General features: G+C 43.8%; 1 protein-coding gene across 4 annotated transcripts in view; it reads left to right on the top strand.

Annotated features, from left to right (window-relative positions):
* The first annotated feature begins 1,207 nt into the window (after positions 1-1,207).
* Positions 1,208-20,365, top strand: part of LOC106589451 (transmembrane protein 94) — a 46,773-nt gene continuing 27,615 nt past the window's right edge. The window contains exons 1-12 of one of the 4 annotated variants that reach the window (XM_014179450.3): positions 1,208-1,414; positions 2,488-2,863; positions 11,974-12,096; positions 12,433-12,560; positions 15,760-15,896; positions 16,080-16,294; positions 17,104-17,255; positions 17,774-17,876; positions 17,969-18,055; positions 18,212-18,328; positions 18,453-18,509; positions 19,753-19,857. In XM_014179450.3, coding sequence (XP_014034925.1) covers positions 2,840-2,863; positions 11,974-12,096; positions 12,433-12,560; positions 15,760-15,896; positions 16,080-16,294; positions 17,104-17,255; positions 17,774-17,876; positions 17,969-18,055; positions 18,212-18,328; positions 18,453-18,509; positions 19,753-19,857 — 1,248 coding nt within the window. In that variant the 5' untranslated portion in view covers positions 1,208-1,414; positions 2,488-2,839. Of the gene's footprint in view, positions 1,419-1,451; positions 1,604-2,487; positions 2,864-11,973; positions 12,097-12,432; positions 12,561-15,759; positions 15,897-16,079; positions 16,295-17,103; positions 17,256-17,773; positions 17,877-17,968; positions 18,056-18,211; positions 18,329-18,452; positions 18,510-19,752; positions 19,858-20,365 lie in introns of those variants that run through there. The other 3 variants (XM_014179451.3, XM_014179452.3, XM_082970473.1) reach the window with 3 other exon arrangements.

The raw sequence follows: 20,365 nt of genomic DNA, 5'->3' as shown, positions 1-20,365 counted from the left end.
GGCAGGAAAGAGAACAGTTTGTCTGTACCTTATGTTTGATATGGAGTACCTCCTGACCCGAGTGCAGATGGGATATGTGTACTATCTTGTCAGAGCTTTTGTATCCAGCCCTTTGCAGTGTCAGCGCTGTAAAATGTTTGACATGTAGAAAGTGACTGCAGAAGAAAGAAGCCAAGATGGATGTGGGACGTGTAGGAAAGATCAATTTGAAGGAGATCCCGACTGTGTAGCATAAAATAATGGCCAAGGAGCAAAGGGTTGTAACTGTGGTGGAGAACATGAGGTGACATTCTTGTAATGCCCGAGTAGGGTATAAGAGAATGAGGTTGCTAAAATCAGGGCAGTGGTGAGTCTCCAATGCAGAGGCTGTCAAAAGGATAGAAAAAATGAGTATCTCTGAACGTCCGGTGAATCACCAGTGGACCCAGCAATTGTTCATGTGAGGAAAGTGAACTCTGTCTTTTATAGCGATGGTGGTAAACGGCACTGCGCAAGCGGAAAATAAGTCAAGAAAGATAGACATGACATCATTGTTTCTGTGGCTGAAAAATTTCTGGGATTTAAAGATTTCACATCTGAAGAGCTACATGGAGTAATGTGTCGTGCGGTCCCACCCTCTCAAGCCCTAAAGCCTGAGCAGGGTAGTTGAGTTCTCGATTGACTGAAGGAATGGGCTATTTATTTTTTGTTTGTTTGTGTAGATTCATGTTATTTTTCCCCGTAATGGAATTACTCTTTGGAGAAATGTTTACCCTCGTCCAGTTGATGGCGGCAACTCGCCACTAAAGGATGTGGTCCTCCATAAAGCCTCAACGAAGAAGAAGTAGCTATCCTATTTCAAAATTGAACGGTTGACTTGGGCCATCGCCCTCCCACCCAATCAAAAGAGCAGGACTCCACCTATGGTAAGCCCTCCAGGAATCCCAACCTATCACAACCGTGCTTCATCGCCCCCAACCAAAATTTACACTCCCTCACCTGCTTTGAATATTCGATTAGGGTTGTTGACGTCAACCGCCTGTATTCAGTGGATATGCTATGCTACTAGCCTCTTGACATGAATATGCATAGGCATCTCGAAATAACTCCAAAATAAAGTTTTTTTTTTCTCAAAGTTCCCGGGATGTCACGTGTCCTACTTATGTCAGTGCGCTCATAACAACTTAAGCATTATGAAACTGCTATTCGGTCAAATAAACCTCATATAGCAAATAAGCCATAAACAATTGTGTTGACCAAACGTGACACTCTCATTGACCTTGTTTGGTGGGCGAAACAACGAAAAAACGCCACCTGCTGGAGGGAGAAAGATTTCATGCCGAGTTGGTTCTCCTGCGTCCTCTCTGGATACTTGATATTTGAGAGACAATTTAGCTTTAAACGGGGTGACGAGATACAGACCGTGTTGCAACCTGTACGTGAGTATGATAGATATGCGGATATATGGTACATTAATAGTGTTTAGTGTGCATGTTATCGCAGGCTGTTCTTGACATCGCGAAGAAGACGAACCTAGACGTTGGGTTGCAGATATGGAAACGTCAGCTAGCTAAGTTAGCGCGTACTATTCGCGAGCTAGCAATGAATGAGAAACCGTGATTAAGTAAGGCGATATTGACACTTGTTTTTGTCACAATGTTGATTGTGCGAAGTTTAGCTTAGTGCATTGCATGCTTTTCCATTGCATAAAATATGAGCTCGCCACAATAGCTTGTTAGCTAATTTGCTAGCATGTGAAACAATGATCTTGATATGCACACAAGAAAGTCACTATAATAACATCGTGTGGGATTTGGCGCCTCGCATCTCTCATGTAGACCAGACAGTCTAATAGTACAGGTAAAATCTGTAAATGAATCCAAGGATAAGTATACGCAGAAAGTGATTACATGAAATATGTTGCACGTCGTCCAGCCAGGTGGATTTAGCGATAGACAGGCATCGGACAAGTTTAGTTCTGTTTCTGACATAGGATGTTGTGACTGGGCTATATTAGTTCCAATGACATGTTTCCGTATATCTACTTTAGCTTGCCCCAGTTGCTTTTTGGGGTGTGGTTCCTGTACTACCTGTTCAGGGTGAAAGTGTCCGACTCTTGTATGTCTCGTTCCCTCTATATGTATGTCTCTGTCTGTTTCCCTCTGTCTGTCCTCTCTAGCTCTCTGGGTGTCTGTCTGGCTCTCTTTTTCTCTCTCAGCTGGTAACTTTAGGCACAGTGTTGTGTAGTGTGAGCCAGTAGAGCCTGCTGACTCAGTTGTTTTTGTATAAAAGAGGAAGAAAGATGCTTATAGTGGCGGCGTGTTGTCAGTAGCTTTAGGGCTTCGGACTAACAATGTTTTCAACAGCACTATTGTATTCACCTCATGTAGCCCACTAACCTATAGTCTACTGACCAACAGCCAATGTATAATATCACTGCAGACTGAATGCCATATGTCATGCCATAATTATTTACTCTTCCCTTTTATTTATCTCTTCCCTACCAAGATCTACCCAGCCATTCGTGTAATGAGGACGATTTCCTCAACACAACTTTGACTGAGCATCTAGCCCCAAACTACAGCTCCCAGTTTGCCCTGCTCTGAGTCCCTGTGGGCGTGCGTGGTCCTCCCCTCAGACTGGCAGAGCAGGCTGGCATAGCGGCACCGGCAGGGGGCCAGTGGGTGACGTTTTCCTCCAGCCTAAGTTGTGGTTGGAGGTGGCATCGAGAAAGAGCGTCGAGAAGACAAAGAGGGGTATCAAGACGACATCGAGGGGAGATCGAGAGGGTGAAGTCTCTGCCTAGCCTCGTCAGGTGTGTGTGAGGCTTGGAGCATGGTGAGAGGCTGCACTGGTTGCCATGGAGCTACAGGATAAGAAGCAGGTGAGTTGCCTAGCGCCAAATGACGTCAGCTGGCTCCCTGGAGTGGTGCTAAACGGAGAGGCTCCTTGGGACGTGTGTGTGTGTGTGTGGTGTGTGTGTGTGTGTGTGTGTGTGTGTGTGTGTGTGTGTGTGCTGACTGATCCCCGCAAACTACCTTCTAGCTGCTCCCGAGGGCTCCTCCTAGGTTTTTGATGTTGGTCAATAAATGTAGGCTATTCATGACACACATTGAAACTGATGTTTTTGGTCAGGTGTTACAAAAAACTACTGTCAAGTCATTATCATGAGCTGAGCTGTGACCTGAATCTTTATAAGTTGACAAGGGTTAGAAATAGAGGTCGAGCGATTATGATTTTTCACCGCCGGTGCCGATTATTGGAGGACCCAAAAAAAGCCGATACCGATTAATCGTCCGATTTATTTATTTGTATTACTTTTTAAAACATTTTTTTATTTATTTGTAATAATGACAATTACAACAATACTGAATAAACACTTATTTTAACTTAATATAATACATCAATAAAATCAATTTAGCCTCAAATAAATAATGAAACATGTTCAATTTGGTTTAAATAATGCAAAACAAAGTGTTGGAGAAGAAAGTAAAAGTGCAATATGTGCCATGTAGGAAAGCTAACGTTTAAGTGCCTTGCTCAGAACATGGGAACATATGAAAGCTGGTGGTTCCTTTTAACATGAGTCTTCAATATTGCCAGGTAAGAAGTTTTAGGTTGTAGTTATTATAGGAATTATAGGACTATTTCGCTCTATACGATTTGTATTTCATATACCTTTGACTATTGGATGTTCTTATAGGCACTTTAATATTGCCAGTGTAACAGTATAGCTTCCGTCCCTCACCTCGCTCCTACCTGGGCTCGAACCAGGAACACATCGACAACAGCCACCCTCGAAGCAGCGTTACCCATGTAGAGCAAGGGGAACAACTACTCCAAGTCTCAGAGTGAGTGACGTTTGAAACGCTATAAGCACGCACCCGGCTAACTAGCTAGCCATTTCACATCGGTTACACCAGCCTCATATTGGGAATTGATAGGCTTAAAGGGGTGGGTATAATTTCTGGAACGTTCCAACAGGAATCTGTTCCAAAAAATGTAAAGTAAAAGGTTGCCAACCAACAACGCATACAAACCTAGCTAACTAGCTGCCGAATAGGCATCAACTCACCACGTAGCTTATTCTTAATGTTTTTCCATAGGCAACCAGAGTGAGGACAGACATTTTTCGGAATAAACGTGATGAGTGAAAAACGCAATGAAATAGACCACTCCCGACCCGGTATCTTATTCTGCCGCTATACAACTTTGTATGCGTTGTTTTTTGGCAACCTTGTTATTTAAGAAGTTTTTGGAATAGATTCCTGTTGGAACGTTCCACAAATTATACCCACCCGGGTTGAAGTCATAAACAGCGCAATGCATGAAGCACAGCGAAGGGCTGCTGGCAAAACGCACGAAAGTGCTGTTTGAATGAATGCTTACGAGGCTGCTGGTGCCTACCACCGCTCAGTCAGACTGCTCTATCAAATCATAGACTTAATTATAATATAATAACACTCAGAAATACGAGCCTTAGGTCATTAATATGGTCGAATCCGGAAACTATCATCTCAAACAAAATGTTTTTTCTTTCAGTGAAATACGGAACCGTTCCGTATATTATCTAACGGGTGGCATCCCTAAGTCTAAATGTTCCTGTTACATTGCACAACCTTCAATGTTATGTCATAATTACGTAAAATTCTGGCAATTTAGTTCGCAATGAGCCAAGCGGCCCAAACTGTTGCATATACCCTGACTCTGCGTGCAATGAACGCTAGAGATGTGACACAATTTCATGTTAGCAGGCAATATTAACTAAATATGCAGGTTTAAAAATATATACTTGTGTATTGATTTTAAAGAAAGGCATTGATGTTTATGGTTAGGTACATTGGTGCAACGACAGTGCTTTTTTCGCAAATGCGCTTGTTAAATCGTCACCCATTTGTCGAAGTAGGCTGTGATTCAATGAGAAATTAACAGGCACCGCATCGATTATATGCAACGCAGGACACGTTAGATAAACTAGTAATATCATCAACCATGTGTAGTTAACTAGTGATTATGTTAAGATTGATAGTTTTTTATAAGATACGTTTTTAATGCTAGCTAGCAACTTACCTTGGCTTTTTGCTGCCCTCGCGTAACAGGTAGTCAGCCTGCCATGCAGGCTCCTCGTGGAGTGCAATGTAAGGCAGGTGGTTAGAGCGTTGGACTAGTAATCGAAGGTTGCAAAAACAAATCCCCCCTGAACAAGGCAGTTAACCCCCGTTCCTAGGCCGTCATTGAAAATAAGAATGTGTTCTTAATCTGACTTGCCTAGTTAAATAAAGGTGTAAAAAAAAGTTGTTTAAAAAATCGGTGGCCAAAAATACTGATTACCAATTGTTATGAAAACTTGAAATCGGCCCTAATTAATCGGCCATTCCGATTAATCGGTCGACCTCTACTTAGAAACCACGCCATCCACTTATTTTCACCTTCTTCATTCTCACCCTCCTCCCTCTCTATTTCCGGCGTGTGCTATCAGTTAGTGTCAGTCAGTAATGCTTGTTAAACATAGAAGTCTAGGAGGAGAGGCATTTCACAGTGAGCTACTGGGTCAACAGCGGCCAGGCATAGGATAGGGTAGGGATTGGAAAACTGCCAGCCAGTGCTCTTATTCAACAGGCTCAAAGAAGAGCACCTCTCCACTTTTATCTCTCTGGTCCCACATACAGTATGTGCTGTGGATTATGTAATTATTAGCTCTTAACAGTCCAGTCAGAAACAAAGCCTACTTTTCTTGACTGCTCAAGGAGAGGGGACACACATGGATGTTCTAGAGACTGCGGAGGTAGATTAGAATCGTCAGTGTTTTTACTGTTTTCCTTTAGGCCTATGCCTTTTGACAATATGCTGAAATGAATGGGACATTGGTGATGTCATGTATTGTAGTTTGAAATGGGGTGGTGGTGTGTATAAAGAGGATCTTCTGAGTGTGGAGTGACCAATGGGTGGGTTTTCCTGTGGTTCATACTTTTTATTTTACATCCATGGGCTTATGAGCACTAAATTTAACAGTTACATTTGAGAAAAACAATTGCTACACTAGTTCTTCTCTCATGGAATTTGAAAGGCCTTAATATTCCTATCAAGCCTTCCAGCTGGCTTGATATTCTAGTAAGAAACCAAAAGGACACACATAGAATAGTGAACAAACTGGCTGCTTTTAACAGCCCCAAACAAAACTAAAGGTGTAATCATAATGATACAGAAGAAACTCAATCACCATTCTTGGTAAAGGCGAAGACCATCATTTAGGACTTTCCTTAAATTTATCTTGAATGGAAATAAAATTGCCTTTACTAATGTGTACTCTCCAAATTCATATGATCCTATGTTTTTTGATTCTCTGAACAGCATGTTGTTAGAATTAACTGAATTCCATCTGGTTATTGAGAAATAAATAAAAGCCATTCTGGACAAATCTAGTAAAGCCAAGTACTATCCACAGGCAATCAAAGCTCTCCGACATATACTTTCTGATTACAACCTCATTAATGCCTGGCTAGCTTATAACCTAAAGCAAAAGAGTACACTTTATATTCAAATAGGCACAAAACATTCTCTCGAATCAGTTTCTAATGATCTAATGTGACATATGAGCCTATCAAATCATACTTATTTGTCACATGCGCCAAATACAACAGCTGAGTATAAGCCTGTATCATCTACATATAAATGGACCAGAGAGCTGCCTACTGCTTGAGCTACGTTGTTGATGTAAATTGAGGAGCGCGTGGGACCTAGGACCGGGCCTTGGGGTACTCCCTTGGTGACAGGCAGTGGCTGAGACAGCAGATGTTCTGACTTTATACACTGCACTCTTTGAGAGAGGTAGTTAGAAAACCAGACCAAATACCCCTCAGAGACACCAATACTCCTTAGCCGGCCCACAAGAATGGAATGGTCTACTGTATCAAAAGCTTTGGCCAAGTCAATAAAAATAGCAGCACAACATTGCTTAGAATCAAGGGCCATGGGGACATCATTTAGGACCTTTAAGGTTACAGTGACACATCCATAACCTGAGCGGAAACCAGATTGCATACCAGAGAGAATGCTATAGATGTCACGAAAGCCAGTCAGTTGATTCTTGACATGTTTTTCCAACACTTTTGATTAACATGGCAAAATAGAAATTGGCCTATAACAGTTAGGATCAGCTTGATCTCCCCCTTTCAATAAAGGATGCACAGTGGCTGCCTTCCAAGCAATGGAAACCTCCCCAGAGAGGAGAGACAGGCATGGCAATGATAGGGGCAGAAACCTTAAAGAAGGGTCTAAACCATCTGACCCAGATGTTTTTTGGGGTAAAGTTTAAGGAGCTCCTTTATCACCTCGGACTCGGTGACCACCTGCAGGGAGAAACTTTGTACCAGGGCAGGGGAAAAAGAGGGAGGAGCATCAGGGCTAGTTGTATTAGAGGGGCTGGGAGATGAGGAAATGTTGGACGGGCAAGGAGGCATGGCTGAGTCAAATAGGGATCCTGACTTAAGGAAGTGGTGATTTAAAGACCTCAGCCATGTGCTCCTTGTCAGTAACCACCACATAATCAACATTAAGGGACATGGGCATTTTGAGGAGCAGGGTTTATTCTACAGGTCTTTTTTTGTCTACACCTTCTGGCTATTGGAATAAAATACATAGTGCGATTTCAAAATGTACACTGAACAAAAATATAAACGCAACATGTAAAGTGTTGGTCCCATGTTTTCATGAGCTGATATAAAAGATCCCTGAAATGTTCCATATGCACAAAACGCTTATTTCTCTCATTTTGTGCACAAATTTGTTTCCATCCCTGTTTGTGAGCATTTCTCCTTTGGCAATATAATCCATCCATCTGACAGGTGTGGCATATCAAGAAGCTGATTAAACATCATGATCATTACACGGGTGCAATTAAAGGCCGCTCTAAAATGTGCAGTTTTGTGACACAAATGCCACAGATGTCTCAAGTTTTGAGGGAGTGTGCCATTTGCATGCTGGCTGCAGGAATGTCCACCAGAGCTCCCCCTCCAACGTCGTTTTAGAGAATTTGTCAGTACTTCCAACTGGCCTCCCAACCGCAGACCACGCGTATGGCGTCGTGTGGGCGAGCGGTTTGCTGAAATCAAAATTGAACAGAGTGCCACATGGTGGGGTTATGGTATGGGAAGGCACAAGCTACGAACACAATTGCATTTTGTCGATGGCAGTTTGAATGCACAGAAATACCGTGACGAGATCCAGAGGCAAATCTTTTTTAAGGTTTCTGTGACCAACAGATGCATATCTGTATTCCCAGTCGTGTGAAATCCATAGATTAGGGCCTAATGAATTTATTTCAATTGACTGATTTCCTCATATGAACTGTAACTAAGTAAAAACGTTCAAATTGTAGCGGGTTTGCTTTTTATTTTTTTGTTCAGTACATATGGCAAGGTAAGCGAGCCCTATAAAATGAACAAACTTGCAAAGCGGAAAAGATGTTAGAGGACTAGTCGTACTAAACTTTAAATTGTATTTCCAGGCACTAGCGTTTCATCCCATCCTAAATTGGTTTAGACATGGTTCTTCTGCCCCCTGGCTGAGTATAGAGAGAGATATGGTGTCTCCTATCGCCCTGGAAGAGGTGGTCTTCACTGATATATTTCAAAACAACGTAACTGTGAATAAAAATGACATGCCCGTGCTCCATTATTTCAAATTATACAACAGGTGGTTTGGAATTCCTGTTTTTAGAGCCTCTCCTGTCCATTATACAGTTAATTCAGAAAGTATTCAGACCCCTTGACTTTTTTCACCTTTTGTTACATTACAGCCTTATTCTAAAATGGATTAAATATTTTTTCCCCCTCACCAATCTACACACAGTACCCCATAATGACAGAGCAAAAACAGATTTGTAGTTTTTTTTGTGCTAATTTATAAGAAATGAATTCACGAAATCACATTTACATAAGTATTCAGAACCTTTGTTTTGAGCTCAGGTTATCCTTGATATTTCTACAACTTGATTGGAGTCCACATGTGGTAAATTCAGTTGATTGGACATGATTTGGAAAAGCACACACCTGTCTATATAAGGTCCCACAGTTGACAGTGCACGTCAGAGCCAAAACCAAGCCATGAGGTCGAAGGAATTGTCTGTAGAACTCCGAGACAGAAATGTGCCGAGCCACAGGTCTGGGGAAGGGTAGCAAAACATTTCTGCAGCATTGAAGGTCCCCAAGAACACTGTGGTCTCCATCATTCTTAAATGGAATAGTTTGGAACCACCAACACTCTTCCTAGATCTGGCTGGCCAAACTGAGCAATTGGGGGAGAAGGGCCTTGGTCAAGTAGGTGAAACAAGATTCTCTGGTCTGATGAAACCAAGATTGAACTATTTGTCCTGAATGCCAAGCGTCTTGTCTGGAGGAAACCTGGCACCATCCCCATGGTGAAGCATGGTGTTGTTTTTCAGGGACTGGGAGACTAGTCAGGATCAAGGGAAAGATGAACGGAGTAAAGTACAAAGAGATCATTGATGAAAACCAGCTCCAGAGCGCTCAGGATCTCAGACTGGGGCGATGGTTCCCCTTCCAACAGGACAACGACCCTAAGCACACAGCCAAAACAATGCAGGAGTGGCTTCTGGACAAGTCTCTGAATGTCCTTGAGTGGCCCAGCCAGAGCCCAGACTTGAACCTGATCAAACAGCTCTGGAGAGACCTGAAAATAGCTGTGCAGCGATGCTCCCCATCCAACCTGACAGAGCTTGAGAGGATCTGCAGAGAAGAATGGGAGAAACTCTGTAAATACAGGTTTGCCAAAGCTGCTTCAACGAAGTACTAAGTAAAGGGTCTGAATACGCATGTAAATGTGATAAAATAAAAAAATCTATTTTTATACATTTGCAAACATTTCAAAAATCCAGTTTTTGCGTTGTCATTATGGGGTATTGTGTGTAGATTGAGAAAAAACTAACAATTTAATACATTTTAGAATAAGGCTGTAACACAAAATGTGTAAAAAGTCATGGGGTCTGAATACTTTCCCAATGCACTGTACATAGAAAAACCAAAGCCTGTAACACATTTCAAACTTCACATTTCTCTAGTAGGGCCCTATAGGTTGTTTATCGTAATGAACGATATCAGCAAAATGTCAACGATAAATGGTTGGTTTGGCCAGTATCGATCATTTTCAGTTTGTCGTTCCAGCTCTATAACAAAGTGTGGAGACCAACAGTTAAAAAAAAAATATATATATATTTTTAAAGGAAAGTGCAAGGGTGCCAATATATTTGGCCACAACTCTATGTACTCTGACTGTGTTTGACTCTGGTGTTTCTGTGGGTGTATTCACACTGTTCTACTCACTTCACCTCTCTGGACCAGAACCCAAGGTTCACTGACGTCTGTCTGTCTGTCTCGTTTCTCTCCCTCCATCCCTCCACTGCTGCAGTGTTGTATTATGTGCTGTGTTGGCTGGAACGGAACAAAGCACAACCCTGGATGGGCCAGTTTCTCTCTCTCTCCCCACTCTCTTTTGCATCTCCTTTTTCCTCTTGCCGCCCATGCACTCTTTTTATGTCTTCTGTTCTTTCAGCGTTCATCTGCCTCCCCTCTCTCTCTATTCATCTGTCTTTTTCTCTGGACCTGGGGCCAGGGTTCAGTGAGGCCAGTCTCTCTCCCCCTCCTCTCTCTCTCTCTTTCTCTCTCACCCTCATATTCATTCTCTCTCTCATTCTCTCTGTTGGCAGACCTGGCTTGGTCACTCTCCTGTATCAGCAGTATCATCTAGCCAGCCACTGCACAGAAAGAGGGACATTCAGCCAGAACAGTCCAGCCGGCACTCTGTGTTGGGCTGGGGTAGGGCTGGGCTAGACAGAGAAAAGAGCCAGATGAGACAGGCTAGGGAGGCATTAGGATGCTGAAGCAGTGTCACCCAGGCTCTAACGTCAGACTGACTAGTCCCCTGGGTGCACTTTCTCTCCGGTCATCAGACACTCTCCTTCCCTGCAGATCCTTTCTGTCCTCTCCTCACACACACACTTTCCACACCTGGATACAATATTACTCTTTTTAGTAGCTCGATGACAGGTTCACAGAGCAGACAACAGTAAGAGAAAGTGAGACAGAAAAGGAACAATTGTATCATGGTCCTGGATCTGGAGCTGAGAACTTGGTTCCGGAAGAGGGGGACAGTAAGTAAGAAGTCCGAATGGGGATGAAATGTCCGTAGAGCTGATGGGTGGGGAAGAGAAATGAGGGGAAAAGTGTCTGTGTGTGTTTGGTTAATCCAGGTCAATTTGCTGGTGGGCGTGTTGTCGTCGGTGCTCTGCTTAAAACGGGGTTATGCGCAGGGTGTGTTTGTGTGTTTATCCATGGATAAACACACAAAGGATTTTCTGCAGGCTTCCTTACTCTGGAGAATTGTGAGTTATTTATAGCTGCGTGGGATGTGGAGCTTAAAACCAGTGCTGAGATGAAGTTGTGTGGGAAAAGATGGGGTTCCCACTGACATTTAGATATGGCTGCTCCTCTGCAGTTTGCGTCACTTCTGTTGTGCGTAGATGAATCATGAAACATACATCACATAGTCTCTGCTGTATCACCCTCATTAAAACCATACAATCCTGTTGGCAGCAGTGAGTTTATCTCCTTAGTGATAGTAAAATTCAGTTTAGCTTGTTAACGATTTAACAAACAAGAATGAGTTTTGCTTATTAAAACCATGTAACAGGAGTGCAGAAAACCTTGGGGCAACAAATGTGAACTTGGTCATGGTTGATTATGCACATCTGTTTATTTTGATTGTTGTGATTGTGCGTGTCTGTATGCCTGTGCGTAAAACCAAGGCAATGCAGCTAGCAAGGTACTGCTGTGTCAGCTGTCATGGGCCGCCTAGCTATATGGAGAAGGTGCTTTGTGTATCCAGTGTCCATGAATCTGAAATATTTGTTGACTGTAATGTGATTTCAAAGTAGGTATTTTTTGGTGTGTGTGTGCGTCTGTTCCTGTGTGTTTTCAGGAGGAGGGGGTGGGGACCCTTGGCTTGTCCACTGGTCAGGCTCTGGGGACACTGAGGGACCAGCTCACCACCCTGCTTGACCAGCACCAGACCACAGGCCGTGGGAAACGACCAACGACACAGGTAGGTACCACCACACACACACACACGGACGCATGCATGCACGCAACACACGTTTGTTTTTCTGTCCTTGTGGGGATCAAACAATTGATTCCCATTCAAAATCATATTTTCCTTAACCACAAACCCCTAAACCTAACCCTAATTGTAAACCTAACCCCTGAGCCAAAAGCAGCCTTTTTCCTTGTGGTGACCGACGAAATGTCTCCACTTGTCCGAATTTTCCTTGTTTTATTATCCTTGTGAGGACTTCTGGTCCCCACAAGGATAGTATAACCAAAAACGGACACACACGCGTATTGAGATGTCAAACACGTGTTTTGTTTGTTTATGTTATAGGAGCAGTGGGTGAAGAGCTTCCTTCACCATGGCAACCGCCACTCCTGTCTCCATTGGCCAGGAGCTGCCCTTACACTGCTGGTGGTGGTGGGACTTCTCTGTTGCTACGGCGACCAGCCGCACGGCAGGTGTGGAACTGTGCTTGTGTTAATTTGGGCTCTGACAGTCATGGAATTTTGGATGATAGTTATTGGCCATCCAAATGGCCGCAGTCACCATAATAACACTTTACTTGACACCCAGTATCATAACACGGTCATAACCATGTCATAATGTCATAACAGCTGACATAACTTGTCATAACACTGTCATGACCCATATACAGTGTATTCAGAAAGCATTCGGACCCCTTCACTTTTTCCACATTTTTGTTACATTACAGCCTTATTCTAAAATTGGTTAAATCGTTTTTTTCCCTCATCAATCTACAAACAATGCCCCATAATGACAAAGCAAGAAATTGTTTTGGGAAATCTTATGTAAAACTTAAGTAATCAGACCCTTTACTCAGTACTTTGTTGAAGCACCTTTGGCAGCGATTACAGCCTCAAGTCTTCTTGGGTATGACGCTACAAGCTTGGCACACCTGTATTTGCGGAGTTTCTCCCATTCTTCTCTGCAGATCCTCTCAAGCTGTGTCAGGTTGGATGGGGAGAGTTGCTGCACAGTTATTTTCAGGTCTCTCCAGAGGTGTTAGATCGGGTTCAAGTCCGGGCTCTGGCTGGGCCACTCAAGGACATTCAGAGACTTGTCCCGAAGGCACTCCTGCGTTGTCTTGGCTGTGTGCTTAGGGTCGTTGTCCTGTTGGAAGGTGAACCTTCACCCCAGTGGAGCAGGTTTTCATCAAGGATCTCAATGTACTTTGCTCCGTTCATCTTTCCCTCTATACTGACTAGTCTCCCAGTCCCTGCCGCTGAGAAATATCCCCACAGCATGATGCTGCCACCACCATGCTTCACCGTAGTGATGGTATTGGTCAGGTGATGAGCGGTGCCTGGTTTCCTCCAGATGTGACGCTTTTCTTTCAGGCCAAAGAGTTCATTCTAGGTTTCATCAGACCAGAGAATCTTATTTCTCATGGTCAGAGTCCTTAAGGTGCCTTTTGGCAAACTCCAAGCGCGCTGTCATCCCTTTTACTGAGGAGTGGCTTCTGTCTGGCCTCTACACAATCCTGTCTCGGAGCTATACGGGCAATTCCTTCAACCTCATGGCTTGGTCTTTGCTCTGACATGCACTGTCAACCATGGTACCTTAATATAGACAGGTGTGTGTGCCTCTCCAAATCATGTCCAATCAATTGAATTTACTACAGGTGGACTCCAATCAAGTTGTAGAAACATCTCAAGGATGATCAATGGAAACAGGATATGCACCTGAGCTCAATTTTGAGTCTCATAGCAAAGGGTCTGAAGACTCATGTAAATAAGGTATTTCTGTTTATTTTTAATACATTTGAAGAAGAAAAAAATGAAAACCTGATTTCACGTTGTCATTATGGGGTATTGTGTATAGATTGAGGAAAATTATTAATTTATTCAATTTTAGAATAAGGCTGTAACGTAACAAAATGTGGAAAAAGTGAAGGGGTCTGAATACTTTTTGAATGCACTGTATTTACACCTGTTGCGTCATTGTGTTATTTTATGTCTGGTTATGAGACACATAATTGTCAAAACCCGCATTTATTCAAATTTCGTTTTTTCCCTGCCAAGCCGTTTCCTTTCATTTCAACTTTTTTTTTCTTACGTCCTTTGTTGTAATGAATTCTTTAGTCATGTTTTTTTAATCATATTTTGAAATAACTTGTAGAAAATACACTTTATGACACTGTTAAGAAGCATTATAACCATCGTAGTAATATAAGGCAGATAGGCCTATCACGTACATGCCCTTATGTCAGTCATCAGTCAAAAAGAGGGTGTCTTGTCCTGCTCCTGATATCTGCTCCTGCATTCATCCCAGTCATCAGCAACAGAGCATTGGGGTAGGTGCATGTCTGACATCAATGTGTGCACATTTACAATGAAAATGTAATATGGTAAATGTATATATTTAACATAAAAATACTGTTGACAGGTAGGCTATGGTGTAATTGAGTGTTTTGCCTTGTGTGGTAGGTTTTGTGGGTTTTCACGCTTTTATGTAGGTGTCAAAACCAGCCATAAAATAACACAATATATGCCACAAGTGTAATGACCATATTATCACAGGGTATGTCAGCTGTTATGACATGGTTATAACCATTATGACGCTGAGTGTCAAGGAAAGTGTTACTGTTTTTTTAAGACACACATTTTCTCCTCTCCTCCGCTCCTGATTGCTTGTGCTGCCATAGGAATAGAACCGGACTCCCCATTCAAGTCAATTGTGGCATAATGGGTGGACTGGTGGCCATTGCCGAGTGTACCCATGAGAGCAAAGCAGGAAGTAAAAGCAAGAAGTGTACCCATGAGCGCAAAGCAGGAAGTAAAAGCAAGAAGTGTACTAATGCGATGCACCTCAATATGTGCTGTGATTTGTTGATTCAACTATATATACAAAAAGAACATTCCATTGCATGAGCCACATCAGTTATCACTTGAATGAACATTCTACATTACCATGGAAATTATTGCATCATAATACCAGGCAGCCATTGCAAGTTTACCAGTCAAATTGCCAGGGTTAGAGCTTCCATGCCTGTTTTATTCATTATTTTCTATGTGTGCTGCTGCTGTGAGGGAGAGGGGCATTTCCTAGGACAGTGTTTCCCAACTCCGGTCCTCGAGTACCCGTAACTACACACACATTTTATTGTAGCCCCGGACAAAAACACCTGATTCAACTTGTCAAGGGCTTGATGATTAGATGACAAGTAGAATCCGGTGGGGTTGTCCACAACATAAAGATGTACTGTTTGGGGGTCCCCGAGGACCAGAGTTGGGAAACACTGGCCTAGGCAACCGAAGACTACAACAAGGCTACAACACGGAGTGAAACTAAGCTCAGCAAGGAGCAACAAAGTTTCATCGCGTTAAGAGTCCATGTTTACCGCAGAAACAGGCTCAACTTCACGAATGCCTGGCGGTCCCATCTTCAGTCAGCTGTTAGTTTATTTTTTTACCTTTTATTTTATTTTGCTCTTCATCCATAACCGTTGGTTACACGATTATAGGGCAATTGTGCCGGCCTTAGTGTTTATTATTTAGACGGCTCCTCTGTAACTTCAACCCAAATATTCCTATCAGAGGTACTTAAAGGTGAACTAAGGTTGTGAAACACAGGAAGACAAAACAGTCAGTGAAATATGTCAATTTTGACACATCGCTCCTCCTCTCCTCTCTCTAGTTCTGGGATTGAGTTGGTGAACGCTGCAGCCCTCCTCCTGCTCTTCACACTGAGCTTCATGCTGATTGGTCGACAGCAGAGGCTGAGGAGGACTGAGATGGTGCACCGGCTCAACGGCATCATCAATCAGCTCAACGGTGAACGGAAGAGCAGAGATTTGGATGGAGGGAGGAGATATAGAGGAGAATAGTTGACGTTAGGACAGTTGGAGGGAAAACATTGTGAAATAAACAGTACTTTACTTGAGGTTGGCAAGTTTCCACCATTTTTTGTTTTGTGATCCTATCTTTTAATTTACCCTCCGCACTCTCTCCCTCCAGACTACCTGTCGGGCTGGGCAGATTTGGGCAATGGGGTGAGGTGGTCTCCCTCCCTCTACCCTGACCTGTACACCCCCTCCTCCCCCTCCTGGTCGCTCCACTGGGCCTACCGCGACTCCAAGCTGGTCAACCTACCTGTGTCCCTACTGGTGGAGGGAGACGTCATAGCACTACGGCCAGGAAAGGAGGCTTTCGCTTCCCTCAGAGGCATCAAAGTACGAAGAGCGGGGTGAAGAGGGTGGGAAAAGAGGGATGGAGGGAGGAGATGTTGGGTAGAGGCAGACATCATAGCACTGAGACCGGGACAGGAGGGCTTTGCTTTCCTCAGAGACATCAGTCATTTTTTTTCCCTCCTGGCTCGGAAGTAGAAGAGTGATTTCATCACTACTTGTATTTTGTGAGAGGTATTGACATGTTGAAAGCACCGAGCTGTCTGTTTTAAACTAGCACACAGCTCAGACACCCATGCATACCACACAAGACATGCCACCAGAGGTCTCTTTCACAATCCCCAAGTCCATAACAGTACTACATAGAGCCATGACTACATGGAACTCTATTCCACATCAGGTAACTCATGCAAGCAGTAAAATCTGATTAAAAATATTTAAAAAACTGCTCAAACTACACCTTATGGAACAGTGGGGACTGTGACGCACAGACACATGCATACACACACATTACACTTTTTTATTTAACCTTTATTTAGCTAGGCAAGTGAGTTAAGAACACATTTTTATTTACAATGACTGCCTACACATGATGACATGTGCACTATATACACACACGTACACATAGATTTTGTATTGTAGATGTGGTAGTAGAGTAGTGGCCTGAGAACACACACTTAATGTGTCGTGAAATGTATTGTATTGTAATGTTTAAAAAAATGTATAACTGCCTTAATTTAGCTGGATCCCAGGAAATGGGGATCCATAATAAATACAAAATCAAGGATGAGGTATGTGTCTGTCTCTCACCTGTATTCACTCCCTGTGTCGACATCTCTCTTCACTCTCTCTAGGATGATGAGCATATAGTTCTGGAGCCAGGTGACCTGTTCCCACCTCTCTCCCCTCCTCCCTCCCCCCGAGGGGACCAGAAAAGGGGTCCCCAGAGCCCCCAGCAGCACCGCCTCTTCAGGGTGGTCCGCACCCCCATCCTCGACAGCGTCAGGTCGGTAATGCTTCCACTCAAGTCCACCTTTGAGGCTGGACCGTCTGACAAACTTTGACTGTGAGGTGAACGGGTTTGAGGTAATAATTCACCGCTAGCTAGTTTGCTATCCAACAATTGTGGAGGAGGCGGAGCCATCTTTCTTCATTCTCCTTTCTCCCGTCTTTGTTTCTTTGTTAGTGCTTTTATTTTATGATGTGAAGCACTTTAGTTATATTGAAAAGTGCTATACAAATGAAGTTTATTCTTGTTGGAGAAAGTCCAAGAATTGAACTCAAGGATTAAGTTTGCGCAAATCATGAAACTAGAGTCGAAGGAAGCCTGAAATTGTCACTTGAGACGGCTCAGTGTGACCTTTTTGAGCAGTCTCCCATAGCCAGATTAAGCCTACGCTTGAACTAAACGACATGCTTTTCTCTCCAGGGTTAGGCTTGATCTGCATGGGTCCAGTAAACTGTCCCATAAAAATATCTAAAATGACTGACACCCCTGGCTGAATTCCACTCTATACTGTACAGGAACAGTCTTGACCTGGCTCTGTCTCGACCAATCACAGCCCTGGATAACGAGAGGTTCACTGTGCAGTCCATCATGGCCAAGTTCGCCTGCCCTATAGTACTGGTGAGACACAAGCGCGCGCACACACGGATGCACAGTTAATTCTTTATATGTACTGATGCGGTCCCTCATATGTCATGCCTCTCCTTCTATAGGTGGCGTTCTTGGTCGTGAATACAGTGCGTTATTTCTGTGACGCCCCCAGCCTCACTCCTGGACGCTTCAACTTTATCCAGCTGCAGGTATGGTGACTTAACACATCTTCTTGGTCGTGCCTCTTCTCCTTATTTTTCATACATTAACCTGTGGGGACAGAATCTCATCCAGAGATGATGTGCAATAAGGTATAGCAGATTCTCCTTATTGTAGTAAGTGTTGTGTGTGTGTGTGTGTTCCAGCTGATGGGAGTGCTGCCCATCCTTCCCCTGCTGTTTCCTGTCATGTGGGTGCTGGTCAATGCCTATGGAGAGGCTAGTGTCCTGGCTGAGTCCAGCAGAGCTTCTCCTACTGGCCTGGTGAGACGCGCACACACACACACACACACACACACACACACACACACACTCACACACACTCGCGTGCCATGTGAGAGACAGAGAGGCTCCTGTGTGGTTTAACTAGCCTCTTCTCTCACCCCAGCTTGCTAAGTTCTCTGAGGACACTCTAAGCAGCTACACTGAAGCGGTGTCGTCCCAGGTATAAACTCTCAACTCCTGCTCCCTCGTCCTCCCCCTGTCCTCACGCTGCCCGCTCTCGCCCCTGCACCGCCCACCATGAAACCCTGTACGCAGCTCACACCCTCACGTATTTTCTTTTGTTGTTTGAGTTTAGTACTCATGTATTCTCATGTATTTATGTGTTTCTCATATTTTGTTGATTTTTCTTCATCTGGCATGACGATATCTTTCTATCAGTTCTATTTGTCAGCCAATCAGATCGTCCCTGATGGGAGGGCACGTTTGACTAATCTTGTTTTGGTAATTTGTCCTCATACCATTTCTTCACCTGATCACGTAACGCTTCGACACCCACGAACCCCAGTCCCCACCAGCCCCTGCTGCGCTACTGACGTATTGGCCCAGTCATGAACTAACCCCCAGCCCCCTCCCCGCTATAAGGGGAAGGGCTTGAGCTTGGTTCTGGATTGGCCCCTACCCTGAGCCTGTGACTGCCGACTTTGCCCGCCTGCTTGTAATGCATGATGGGAAAATCAGCCCCACTAGCTGTCTCCTTTTTACTCTCAAAACACCCTCCTTTCCTCAAGTGCCTTACTTGATGAACACTAATCTGAAAAGGACCTAATTGGTGGGAGCAATATGATTTCATAAGGAAAGGAGTTAAGGAAAGGAAGCATCTGAGAGTGTTAGGTCAGACTCAAGACATCTAAAGGGCGTCTACCAATGCTGTGTTTACTCGCATTGAGGTTCCAAATCTTTTGGGAAAGTTTGAGGTGTTCTTGAGATAATTTATTTTCCCACTTTGCCACTAGTATATAGCTACTAGAATAGATGCTACTGACTGCAACCAAGCATAAAGGCTATTTAATGTGCTTCATCTAACCCTGCAGTCTGTAATTCTGCAGTCTGTCCTCCCATACTATGGTAGCAGCTCTACTCAATCGTCTTAGCAGCAAGTCTTGACTGACTTTTTTGAAGACATTATGGAGTTCAATATGTCAATAGCGTTCATAGTCTTTGGAATTTCCGCAGGTTTTTGATTGAGGAATGTAATGACATTCTTACTGCGTTAATCTTCACCATTCATTTCGGATTGCGATCTACACAAGCAATGTTGAGGGTTGTGCACTCCTTTCAACATTAGACCAGATTTGCGTTCTTATAATGTCTGACAAACGTTACATTTGGTCAACTATGACTTGTTTATCATTTTTTTTCAGTAGTGGGTGTAAATGTGATGTAGCGTAACTGTGTGTGTGCAGGAGATGCTGCGGTGTGTGTGGAGACACCTGGTGGGCGTGCTGAAGGGAGAATCCCAGACTCTCTGCTACACCTCCAGCCTGCTACACACACTCGGCTCTGTCACCGTAAGTACGAGTTTGTATGTGTGCGTGTGACCCTCTCTCTCTCTCTCTCTCTCTCCGGTGTTGTGTTGACAATCATGGTATATTATTTACATTTAAGTCATTTAGCAGACGCTCTTATCCAGAGCGACTTACAAATTGGTGCATTCACCTTATGATATCCAGTGGAAGAACCACTTTACAATAGTGCATCTAAATCTTTTAAGGGGGGGGGGGGGTTAGAAGGATTACTTTATCCTATCCTAGGTATTCCTTAAAGAGGTGGGGTTTCAGGTGTCTCCGGAAGGTGGTGATTGACTCCGCTGTCCTGGCGTCGTGAGGGAGCTTGTTCCACCATTGGGGTGCCAGAGCAGCGAACAGTTTTGACTGGGCTGAGCGGGAACTGTGCTTCCTCAGAGGTAGGGGGGCCAGCAGGCCAGAGGTGGATGAACGCAGTGCCCTTGTTTGGGTGTAGGGCCTGATCAGAGCCTGAAGGTATGGAGGTGCCGTTCCCTTCACAGCTCCGTAGGCA

Source organism: Salmo salar, chromosome 28 (genome assembly GCF_965601325.2).
Source record: "Salmo salar chromosome 28, fSalSal1, whole genome shotgun sequence".
Taxonomy (NCBI): Eukaryota; Metazoa; Chordata; class Actinopteri; order Salmoniformes; family Salmonidae; genus Salmo; species Salmo salar.
This window is presented reverse-complemented; position numbering and strand designations above follow the sequence as displayed.